The 13,045-nt window shown below is 37.4% G+C and overlaps 1 protein-coding gene across 1 annotated transcript in view; it reads right to left on the reverse strand.

Annotated features, from left to right (window-relative positions):
- Tmem207 (transmembrane protein 207) overlaps nt 1–12,089 on the reverse strand; it is a 27,300-nt gene extending 15,211 nt beyond the window's left edge. Inside the window, exons 1-4 of the mRNA XM_008839700.1 lie at nt 12,024–12,089; nt 10,167–10,204; nt 4,010–4,054; nt 3,005–3,147 (exon numbers count right to left, since the gene is read on the reverse strand). Coding sequence (XP_008837922.1) covers nt 3,005–3,147; nt 4,010–4,054; nt 10,167–10,204; nt 12,024–12,089 — 292 coding nt within the window. The remainder of the gene's footprint in view (nt 1–3,004; nt 3,148–4,009; nt 4,055–10,166; nt 10,205–12,023) is intronic.
- Between the last annotated feature and the right edge of the window lie 956 nt (nt 12,090–13,045).

A 13,045-nucleotide genomic window follows, 5' to 3' on the forward strand; every position in this document is an offset into this window, starting at 1 on the left:
TGCCTCCGGGTTCCTGCCCTGAGTTCCTACCTTGGGCTCCCTGATGAATTGTGACCTGGGAGATGTAAGACAAATAAACCCTTCCTTCCTCAAGTTGGTACTGGTCAGAGTGTTTTGTCACAGCAATTGAAGGCAAACTAGAACACCCAGTATGATATAAAGTTTCAGTAGTTTTTAAAAATTATTTATTTAATAACCACATGATTAGAAGAAGCATTTCATTATAGCATTAACATGTTCATTAACAATTTCCAAAGCAAAGATGCATCTTTTTCAATATTGGCTATAAATTTTTAGGTTCCCAATTGAATTAATACAATTATACAATATTGAACTCAGTAAAAACCCTATGACATAAAATTGACAGGTTTTAACCTTTAAAAAGGATCTCCATTTCATTTTAAAATATATTGTTTCATACAGAAAAACTCCTTTTTAATTACATAACAAGAAATAATGCCAGACAGGAGATACCTTCCTTTGAGTTGTTGGCCACGGTAGCCCAAGAGACTCTCAGACAGCAACCCAGCATAGAACTGGGAAAATGAACAGCAGACCCCAATCTTATCTAAAGGAATATTGACAACTGATTTCTGCTAGATGAGGAAGAGCTGATCTTCCTAACACAAGGAACTCTAGATAGGCTGACTAGATTCAGTGGATGGATAAGCACTGGAGAGTGGCTGGGGGCACCGACAACACAGTGGACAGTAACAGGGATTACAGAATATATGGGCTCCAGTGCAGGGGATTGTGGGTATATAGATGAATAAGATTGGGATGTTCTGTATAAAATATAGAAAAATCAACAAATTTTAAAAAATGAGTTATATTTGGGGAAGAAGCATAAAAATTTGCTCCATGTTTACTAGTAGAGGTGAGACACATTATCGTTGAAATTTACCCGATGATTTTATAACCATGCTCAGGTGGATCTCAGAAAATAACCAATGGTGACTAGTAATAATCAGATACATAGAGATTAGAGACGCATGTGCAAACATCTAAGTGTTAGTAGCTAAGGTAGTTTTGACCTGCACCTGATCATGTAGCCACTGCAACATCCAGGAGGGCTCTCACTTCCCTGGAGAATAAATACTTAGAAGACTTGTTTGTTCAGAGTGTGAAAGAAGAAAGAAAACTCTCCTAGGAAAGAAAATTCAGAGTGGGCCCAGGTTGCATATTATCTCAAAATATTAATTATCTGGATTTGATTTTCTGAAATTACTAGCTAAGTAGACTCTAGGGTGACATTTCCTAAATTGCTCTTCTGCATTTTATTTTGGGAAAGGGAAATAAGAGTGACAAAAGGCACAACTGTGAGGCAACATCTGGATCAAAGACTGCATTAAAGCCATAGGGACCGCCCTCAGGCTGGGTGAGGGGCAGAAAGTGGGGCCTCTTAATACCCAGTCTCATTTGGTAAGAGAAGAATAAAGGAGAATAAGCAAGCTAGTCTTTGTCCTAGAAGATGGGTATCAGTAGATGAGACTTCAGAAGAGGGTTTAAGTATTTCTTTAGAAAAATAAGATTCAGGAGCTAGAGAGAGGGGTTGGGAGAAAGAATTCAATGATGGTCAAAATAAAGATTCTAGAACATAATCCCTCCAGTTATGGAAGACTACTGGATGTTCAGAAAGTTAGGCAGTGCTTACTATCCAAGGACAAACTGGCTAGGATATCAGTACTCAGCTCTAATTTTCATGGTTAATTTTTCATCTGGGCAGTTTGAAGTCTATTTATTGACTCACAGCAAAGACCCATAGATATACTCATGAGAAGAGTGAGGGAAGCAGATATTGCTCAAAAGAAATGGTGATCACTTTCTGAAATTGGCATTTATGAAGTTAACACCTGAAGAGTCTTATTGCTTAGTACTTGGTACATGTGAAATAACTTGCAATCATATTAACTTTCTTTAGAAAACAGTCTGTCCCTAAAATTGTGTTTGTAGTCATTTCAGCAAAACACAGAGAAAGTAATTCTAGTACCCATCCCTCCCTGCTACCAGGTGCAGATTATTGAGGCAATATATTAGACTGAATCTTTTTATCCACACTTAGGCTTGCTCAGGCAAGTTCAATAGTACGTATGTAAAACACCATGCAGTAACAGAAAACCACTAGACAAATAAGGCTACAATAGTGACCTTCAAAATTTGTGACAGAATAATTGGGTAGTTTTATATTTAAAATTAGAAGCAGATTTCTTTGGAGATTTAAGATCGCTTAGTGAAAGAGGTTTCCCCCAGAGAGGGAAGGAACAAACAAGGCTGCATTCTCATCTTTAGAAATTAAAAGTTTAGTTGGAAGGAAATCACACTTACCAGTTAACCCTAGTTAAATAAAGAAAAAGTGGTCAATTTGACCATGCATATGCATCTGACAAACATTTTGTTAGGTTAGTGACCCTAGTTTCCTCTATACTACATGAAAAGTACTTTGTATTTTAGGACAGAGATCTGTTTTTCATTGCAGAATTTAAGTATTCTTTCCCAAATAACCATTTTTTTGAATTTGCAGTGTCTTGCCCTTCTTAAGTACTGGCTTTGCAGGGTAGTGGGGGATAGCAAGAAGAATCATTGAATTGTTTCCTTTTTAACATACTTTTATAAGTTCTTTGAGAATTTCACACATGGATGCAATGTATTTTTATCATATTCACCCCTGATTTCTCTCCAACTCCTCCCAGATCCTCCTTACAGCCTTATTCCCTCTCAACTTCTTGTCCTCTTCAGTGCAATTTGTGCTGCCCATATATAAGGGGCATAGGGCCATGCCCTGGAGCATGGCTACAGAAGATTGACTCTCCCCTATAAGCCAGCAGCTCTCAATAGCTCCTCAGCAGGGATGGGGCTTGTGAGCCTCTCCCCTCTTCATGCTGGATGCTGACTGAGCACATGCAGTTGAGTCTCCCATAATATATGCATTGTTCTGTCTAAAAAATGTGCTTTGCAAGTATTTCACAACAGCATAGAGGAATCCAGCAGTGCGCAGATAACTCACCATAAATGGGGTCCAAGTCTCCAACAGCAAAAACAGCCATGGTGCGTCTGGGAGTATGAATTCTCCACCTTTTTAGCCAGCACTGGAAACAGAAGAACACACCTCCACAGAGGAGAGCAACTGAGAAAATCAGCAGTACCAACCTGACATCAAAAGTAGCAGAGGAGGAGTGAGGTGGGCCATGAAGGAGTATAAGAGTGTCTGTCACTACTGCAAAGTGGACAGAGACTCAGTATAGGTGGAAGAAAACTGGGATGTCAAGGTTTTCAGGCAATGTCTCACCACCATACATTGGCAATGGACCTGGAAGGTGATGCTACCAACTGGAAATAATCGTTTGTTTTTTGAAAAAGTTAGTTTAAAAAGTGATGTTATTTTTCTTTCCTTCTTCCCTTCTCTTTTCCTCTCTGTTTCCTTCTTCCTTTTATTCAAACTTCCATCCATTCATTCAGTTAGTATTTAAACACACACATACACACACACACATACACACACACACACACACACACACACACACACATATGGGATCAGGGCCGTGGATTCAAGATAGACAATATTTGGTCTCTACCTTTGAGGAGCTGAGTATCTAACTGATAGACTGCTAATGTTAAGTTTGGAAAACACAACAGTGATGACGCTGGGACTTAGAACAACTATTTTAAAGTTTATGACGCTCATAAAGGTAGATCCTTATTCTGCTTTTCAGTAAAAAAAATTTGGAATCATTTAGAGCAATTTCAGCAAAGAGCAATTATTTTATCTTTAACAACTTTAGAATAAAGTTAAAGAATAAAGTCTAACTTTAGAATAAACTCCAAATCTTAAAAACAGTAAATTTCTTATCATAGGAGGTGTTCAGCAAACAGTAGCCAATGGCCTGAAAGCCATTGACTAGATGCCCCTAAAAATCCCCCTGTATGGTTTTATGTTCCATTTCAAATTATTTAGGAAGACAAGTGTGTATATACAATTATGTTTTATAAAGCAAATTGTGGAGAAACTTACCAGACATACCTGCCATTAGGGTGTTGATCATTATAATTTATACACCTGATAATAAAAGAGCAGAAAGTGTTAAAATTCCAGTGTCTTAAACACCATTCTTTGAGGCTGTAAACTTTGTACTTACTACACCTATTTACTCCACCCTCTATACCTGTTCCCAGTATAATAAGCAAATGTTTACCCTATGCCCACTCCGTTCCAGGCACTGAGAAGTAAGTTTGAAAGCATTACACAGGTAAACACAGCACTCCATGGCAGTAGCTTTGATTGGAAAATCAAATCCTCTGGAGCATAGGAGAGGTAGTGGCAAACATTTTAAAGTCACCATGTCATAGCTATTAGGAATCATTCCACCATTCTGGTTTTTCAGGTATCTAGAGCCCTTTACAATTCAGATGATCTAAGGAGGGTTTATAATCCCTGTTAATCTTTAGCATCAAGGTAGGAAATACCAAGCATCGGGCGATAGGTTTCTTTCTGACTAGATAATTGGTAAGAAAAGAAGTTATGCTGGTAGGAAAACAAAGGCATGCAGTCACAGCGTAGGTTACTGAGGAGCCTTGGAATTGATCTTTTCAGTGAGAAAGGCTGAATCACTTGTGTGTCTAGGCACAACTCAGTCATTTCTGAGAGGTTTTAGAAGATCATACCAAAGCAAAGGTCACAGTGGATTTAACTTGCCAGCTATAAAGATGTGCGTGCTGTTCAGCTCAGAGTACCTACTATGCCAGGCACGGTACACTGAATGCAGAGGGACTTCTTTCAGACTTCAGTACGTGGATGCTGTCATGGTGTCATGTGAGTGCACAATGGGAATTCATCCTCAGAGCCTCAAGGTTCTGAGGATGGAGCCACTTTTAGTCATGTCCCTGTCAGCCATCATAAAAGAGACATGAAAAGCTTGTCAGTTTGAAAACATTCCAAATTTATTGATCCCAGCATTCCTCAGGAGGTAGTATACCCTTATGTGTAGCATGTCTGAAATGCAACCTTAAGTTTTTTCCCTCAAGCATGATTAACACAGATACAACTGGTCAACTTGCAGAAGAGACGTAGACTCAAGAGTTCATTGTTGTATAGGGGGTTGGGCAGGCTGTGAGAGCCAGAGGTAGTGATGAATACAAAGAAACTGTATTTTCAATATAAAACAGGGCAGTTGAACATAGGAACCCACAGTGCTTGTGAAAGCATGCATAAGTCCTGTACAGGACCAAACCAAAGAAAACTCAGCTTGGGTGGGGAAGGTGGGCAATAAGCCCCAGTCCTAACAGAGGATCTATTGGCAATTGATAGCTACTGGGAGAGAATCAATTTTCCCTGAGTATGACACCAACTATGTTGACCACGCTCCAGAGGATGGACCCACACCCAAGAGATTTAAGGAATAAAACTTGGACTCAATAGACCTTAAAAAAATAATAGAGGACATTAAGTGAGGAGGGCGTAAAAAAAGTGGGAATGCATCTGAGAGGAGGCAAGAGAGGGGGTCTGAATATGATCAAAACACGTTGTATGAAATTCTCTAAGAATCAAAGCATTATTTCTTAAAAAAAAATTTCCCAAACCCAAAAGTCAGTCACTGAGGTAGAATTTTGTTTGCTTATTTTTGCTTCTTTGTTTTGTGCTTTGGATTTTTGGTTTGTTTTTATTTTTGAGCGCCTACAGTGGCTAGCAAAGTGTATCAACACAAGTGGCTAAAAGAAAAATGGAAACCCAATGTAATTTTAAAAAGAATCCCAATCGGGGCTGGAGAGATGGCTCAGCAGTTAAGAACACTGAGTATTCTGACAGAAGACCTGGGTTCAAATCCCAGAACCCACATGGCAGCTAACAACTCTCCATAATTCCAGTTCCAGGGGATCTGACAGCCTCTTCTGTCCTCCACGGGCATTGTATAACACAGGTGCACTTACTTATATGCAGGTAATACTCTCAAACACATAAAAATATAAAAATAATAATTTTTTTAAAAAAGTTAAAAAAAAGAATTCCAAAGTCAATTCATCTCCAGTGAAGGATCTTCAAGATAATTAATGATAGATGGGATACAATCCCATTGCTATGGGTTCTGGGGATTGAACTCAGGGAACTGTTTGTGCAATACTTTATCAACTGAGGACAGAGAATATTGATCAAATACTCCAATCATCTGTGTAAAGCAGGAACTATTTCTACAGCATCCAAGTAAAAAACAAATTCTTTGAGATAGCTTAGTATTTTTACACTATTTGAGTATTTGTAAGGTATGTACATCATACCTTACAATTAAATATTTAATTGTAATACCTTACAATTAAAATATCATAAAATTCAAAATTTTAAAATCATATTATCCTACTTAAGATATGAATGTAGGAGAAATTTCATGCTGTCTTAACCAATAACAAACCAGAAGCTCTTGTTTGAGAATCTTGACATCTATGCTCCTAGCTAGGAATATCTATTATTTTATCTCCTTCCAAATAGAAATCTCAAACCCTCTCCCTTTCCATGTCAAGATGATCTATACAACTTAAAGTCAATTCTAGGGAATAAGCACTTCATTTTATTCCTTAATTCTATCTTTTGAACCCCTGAACATTGATTTCTGTGCTCCCAACTACCCACCCTCATTTCCTTTTCTCTTTCTGAGCCCTTTGCACCCTCTGGTGGAGGTTCTGATAAAAGGGAAAAGAAGTTCCAGTGCGTTTTCAGTGTTTGCTACTGGGGATCATTTATTTCATCCTAAGCATTCTACACACTGCATACCTGAGCTCCAGAGTGGGAAAAACTTCAATTCACTAATTTGGTAAATTCAGGAAGAAACTTTTCAAGTTGCTCAGAGACAAGGAACCTAACCTAGAATATGAGTCTTCGCAGTCCACAGATGTCTTTCCTACTTACCAATTCCAGTTCTTTTTCAAATTTGATTTTTCAACAATAACTTTTGAGTCCTTAAATGTATCTGAACTCTAAAAGTATTATAATTGTTCAAATTTAAAACATAATATTTTCAGGGGTTGGAGAGATGGCTCAGTGGTTAAGAGCACTGGCTGCTCTTTCAGAGGACCTAGTTTCAGTTCCCAGCACCCACATGATGACTAACGACTGTCTGTAACTCCAGTTTCAGGGAGATACAATGCTCTCTTCTGGCCTCTTTGGGCAGTTCACACCCTGGGTGCACTTACATACATGCAGGCAAAACACTCATATACATACAATAAAAAATAAATAAAATAACGAAAATATAGTATTTTTAGAGTAGGAATAGTTTATATTTTGGAAAATGAAGTTATCATTCAGGGATTAATGTTAAAAAGATATGCGGAGAAGTGATACAAAATTACAAGTTTTAAGAAAACATTTGCAATGATTAGAATTCTCTACTAGTAGATGTCCAAGGACATAGTTTATGTCTCTACTAGAAAAACTAAGAAATGGTTCTTTCTTTACACAGTGGTTAGATTATTTGATCTTTGCTGCTGTTCTCTGTGCTGTGAATCCATGGACTGAAATGACAAATCATTAATTTGATGGATCCAAGAGGAAATTGACAGAGCTTCTCAGTGCCTCCTCAGTTGCTGTTACCCAGCGTTTCTACACCAAAAACTCCCTGGACCAAGTCCATGGCTTCAAGCGAAAGTCCTCACTTTAAACTCTCAGTGATATAAGGTAGGACCGCATTACTGTAATTCCCCTTGAGCAATTCAGAGCACTCAGTCATAGACTAAGCAATTTGTGCAGAGCAGCCTGAACTTGAGATCTTTGTGCCTCAACATCCCTCCAGAGTTCTGGGATTACAGCCATGGACCATCACACTCCGCCATTTTACTACTATTGGACAAAATGTTTAAAACCACTCAGCCAAGCAAAATGGTGATATATCCTGTAAGAAATCTATTAATACAATTAATTTACAGAATCCTTTATCTGTAAATCATATTCATTTTGGAAATCATTATGTACTCTTGGATAGTGTAATTTGTTATTTATGGTGAGGCAAATAGATTAAAAGCATAATTAGTTAAAAGGGGCAGCAACATGTTTTATTTCATATTATAATATTTAGATTTTGCACAATGCAGAACAATAGATTATGTATACTAAACATGCAATTATAAATACAAAATGAGTAAATCAGATCATAAAAGGGCCTGTCCCACATTTGGAAACAAATTTAGATAGAACCCATAATAGATTATTTTTATAGCAGCAAATGTATATAAACTGTCATGGTAGTGCTTTAGCATAAAAGTTGAGTCACTGAAAAATTACTCCTGGCTTATCAGAATCCACTTCTCACACAGCCTCCACCAGAGTCACTCTTCCTTCCCCAGTTTCTCCGCCTTTTCTTGCTTGCATGCTAATCCAAATCTTTCTCCTTTGTGTCTAGTTGGCACATGAATTTTGGAAAGTTGTTTTTCTTTTATGTTTTTAATTCCGGAAGGATATTTAGTGTTAACCATGTCTCTTGATCCTTTCCCCTGTAATCTAGTAGGTTTGTATGCAGAAAGATAATATTGTTTGGAGACTTTTACTCTGATAAAATAGCATGTTTTTTTTTATTATAGATTCATCTTCTAACACCATCCTATGTAACATTCAAGCTATTATTTCTATCTTCAATCTATTTACTTATTTTAAGTTACATCTCTGCAATCTCAGTTAATTCTCTGCCAGCTCTATCTTTATTTTGCTCTATTTTGAATTCTATGTGAGTCAGTTTCCTGATTTTTACTCAAAAGGAAAATAAAGATAATATAACAGCCTCTTAGATGTAAAATCATTTACCAAAAAAGAAATCATATCAAAGCATCAGTTAAATTTCTGCTTTGGATTGATTATCTCACTCTTATTCTCAATTTCTCCATGTGAAAAGGAGACTTGTAGCCTCATAAGCTGTAAAATCAGCTTAAATTGCTCCCTTGAGGGACTGGAGAGATGGCTCAGCAGTTAAGAACACTGAATGTTCTTGCAGAAGACCCAGACTCAAATCCCCGCACCCACACTGCAGGTAACAATTGTCTGAAACTCCAGTTCCAGGGGATCCAACTGCTTCTTCTGTCCTCTGTGGGCATTGCACTACACGGGTGCACTTACCTACATGCAAGCAATACATGCTTACACATAAAATAAAAATAAAAAAAAACATTAAAAAATGCTCCCTGATACCATTTTTCCTTACCATGTTGATTAATGAGAAGATTCAACATTTAAGGTCCTTCCCAATTATGTGTCTTTATTATAAAGGCAGAAAACAAAGAGGTGGCTTTGAGAGTCAGGTAAACACAGTCAAAAACTGTTAGGTCACAAGCAGTAGAAGACAGAGGACAAAAGCAGACCCAAAATGGATGCAAAGAAAAGGTGTTGAAGGTCATGTAGTGCAGAAAGAGTGACACACACTTAAGCAGATGATCAACAAGATGGATCCACATGCAACAGGTGAATGATCCTAAGCTAAGGACAGCACCCATTTGGCCTGGTCTCTTGCTTTAGAATCAGTGCCCAGAGACAGGGATTTGAGGGTATTAGGCACTGATAATTGCAAACAGCTGGCTGGCAGAGCATTGCAACCAGAGCACAGCACTTGGCAGAAGTGTTTTTCTGACACTTGTGCTAAGTCACACTGTGTTACAGTTCCCATTAATCACCATTGGCATTATTAATGGCACCTTCTCCTCATCTCCTAAATAGAATTCTGAGAACCATTAAGTCTATGGCACAAAAAGTAAGGAAATGAATCAATTATTCACATAATTTATACCGGATGCCCTTTGGAATACACACATGACACAGATTAGAATTTGGGTTAATTTGCTTATATTTGGCACTGAACTATTCTGAAACTGCCTCTTGTTATTTCCGTACTTACAAGTGGGATGTAAGGAGAGATGAAGTCCCAGTTCTCCCCTGACCTTAAAGGGCCCCTGAAACCTCCTGGGAGGAAGGCGCTGTAGAAAAAACACCTGGAAATACCAGATCCCTTACTTAATCAACAAAGCTTAGTGATGATTTTGTTTCCTGTTTTCTAGAAGATAAGATTTTTTTTTTCTTTTTTTAACGTGAGAATAAGTACTTACTTGAAAACCTTTCAGGCCTTTTCAAATAACTTGAATATGATTCTTTAAATTTTTAAAATGTTAAAAAAGAAGCATGGAATCTGTTGTTATTTACTTACATTTCATTTTCTTCACATGGTAGATCCGAGAGCACCATCTGAAACACATGTTTAAAACAATAAAATCGAAACATCTCATCAATCTAATCCTTTAATGCAAACAGAGCCCGGAGATAGTGTGGGTTTAAATCCAACCATTTTTTTTTTATTTAATTAAAAGCTCTGCAGCATAGTTTATTGTTGGTGCACAGAGTTTTAATTGGAAATAACTTCTCTGGATAGCTTCTTAAACTCAGCAGTAACAGATGTACTCAGACTCTTCTCTCCACACTACTAGAGATGATATGAAAGCAGTTATTTTTGTTTTCTCTGTGGATTTTACTTGCTCTGAAGAGCTCTTGCACACCTTGCATTTCATTGTTTTCATATTTTAGTGAGAGGTAGAAGGGTCATTATTTGAGTATTATTTTCACGCAAAGGAAAAGAGTTGCCAGTAAGGGGAAACAGTCCCAGTAGCGTTATTCATATGAATGAAGGGGTGACTTAATACTGAGGTCCATTTAAGATAATGTGGCAGTCCTGCAATAAAAACAAAACAAAACAAAACAAACCTTCTCCTCGTTAAAGTGGGAAAGTAGCCTTTGAGACGCCTAGACCCTAAGCAATATAAAACAAGATTATCTGTGTTGAACTTTGCAGGTTACAGCATTTCACACCCATAATCACATGAAAATAAAGACTTCTTCCTAGAGAATGCTAGTTTTACCCTAGTAATTGAGACTCCTTTGTTCAATGAGATCAATGAGAAAAGTTTTTAAACACCACTTACATGCACGAATAAGAAATTGGTCAGTGAGGCCAGCTGAAGCCATTATTTTACTGAACTCTCACATATTAATATGTACAAACAAGAAGTTACAAAATTAAAAATGATAGGCTTGAGCTTTCGTATGGGATGTGTGTTCCTCTCCTGACCCCAAATGTGTTTTCTTCAGCACCTTGTATTTATGCCACCACCAAGTTTATTTGGCAAAGAGATGTGCGAAACTACAGATGAAGCCATGAATTGGCCATCAGAGAGCAGGGTAATGAACAATTTATAAGCACAGAAAATGAGTTGCATTGTCTTTTGCAGAATGATGCAAAGAGGTTTGCATATTAACTGAGAGGAAAATGAACATTTAAATTTTTCCCATAAAGAAACTTTATTTATGAGTAGATGCAATCATTAGGGATCTAGCTTAACAGATAAACAGCCAGTATTTCACTTTCAAGTCACTTCTTAGTCTTCTCTGTCTGTTGTACTCTAGCAAGCAGTACATAGTATCCCATTATTGCCACTGAGCTGCCAGTGTATTAGCCGTCAGGCACCAGGTTGTTGTGAAAGAGTGAAGGAAGTTTTAATATGCTGTAGACCTAAATCCTTCCGATGCATTGCTTTCAAGTAACAGAGATATAGGGATGCAGTTTTTGCTCAGAAAGGGATACTGGCACAGAGAAACCAAATAAACCCTAAAATGGTTCTGTCTACATCAGTCAGCATTGAAAAACTGTCAAGAATCCAGTGTGATGCAGAAATTGGTAAACATTTCCTAAGTTCCTCCTGAAACAGTATGTCCATGTCAATATCACTTTTGAGTTTAAAAATATTTCAGAGCATAACAAAGTGAAGCAACATGTAAATTTGTGTTATGTTATTTCAGTAGCCATGTAGCTGTATAAGGAATAAATGAGACTGAGGTCAGGCATCTTTTGGCTTTTATTCTTGGAACAATAAATATTATAAATCATGGGATGCTAGTGCCACCTTGAAGGAAATCTTTTACATGCAGTAGTTAAATTACCCAAAGGACATACCTATAGCAAATCAAACTCTTAAGAGTACCTCATAAACGTCCCAGAAAGATCGCTGGTTACCTGGAATAGTAGCAAACACAGGCTTCCTGTTGTTGAGATTATGGAAGTGACATGGAAAGGCTGCATCTTGTCATACTAAAATGGATGATCTGCCCAGAACTAGTGGCTTACTAACTCTGAATAACTTTCTTTTTCAGAACTTGTTAGTGGCTCTATACTTATGCTTTCTCCCACAGCATGCATTAATGATGAACTCTGTGACTAATAAAAACATGCTGGGAAATGGAATGCTGGATGCAGTCTCACAAGTTCTAAGAACTCAAGGAGTTTAAGGTCAGAACCTTGGTTCTACTTGTTAAGGCCTTCAAATGCTGACCTGAAAAACTAGCTGGTTGTTTGAATAACTTTCAGCATTCAAGTGCATGTTTCATTCCAGAGAACTTGTGAGATAATTTTTTAAAGAAATGTATACTTACTTGGAACATTGATTCAATGTCCTACCCTTTGCAAGTTCTCTTTGCTCTTCATTCCCTACACATCACTTTCAGTGGGAGTCTAACCCATCCTTGAGTTTACAATGATCATACTAACAAGTTCAAATTTTCAAAATACAGTGAAGAGAGACAGGTATGGAGAAACATCCTTTCATATGTAAGAATACTGGGAGGCTATTAGGCAATATCTGTTAAACTAAAAGGCATAGTTTGGCCAAGACTTCACCTTCCAAAATGCATCCAATGTATGTAGATTATTTATACCTATATATGGTACACATGCTCATTTACAATGCTGTTCTCTAAAGAGCAAATGGCAATGTCCATCAGCATGGTCAAGTACAAAATTATTTTATTCATGCAACAGACTACAAGGAGACCATGCTGGTTACTCTCAGGAATAGTTTTAAAAGGTGGAGGCAGAATACAAACAAGAATGGAAAGGGGGCTCTTAGTGTTGTCTTTAAATAAAGGGACAAAACAAGGACTATTGCACGCATCATGTCACATATTATGCAAAAATAAAGACATAGTTATAATGTTTTCTATGTAAAATCTGAGCTATATACTTTTATGTACACAAAATGT

Source organism: Nannospalax galili, unplaced genomic scaffold (genome assembly GCF_000622305.1).
Source record: "Nannospalax galili isolate Female #2095 unplaced genomic scaffold, S.galili_v1.0 scaffold559, whole genome shotgun sequence".
In the NCBI taxonomy this organism is placed as follows: Eukaryota; Metazoa; Chordata; class Mammalia; order Rodentia; family Spalacidae; genus Nannospalax; species Nannospalax galili.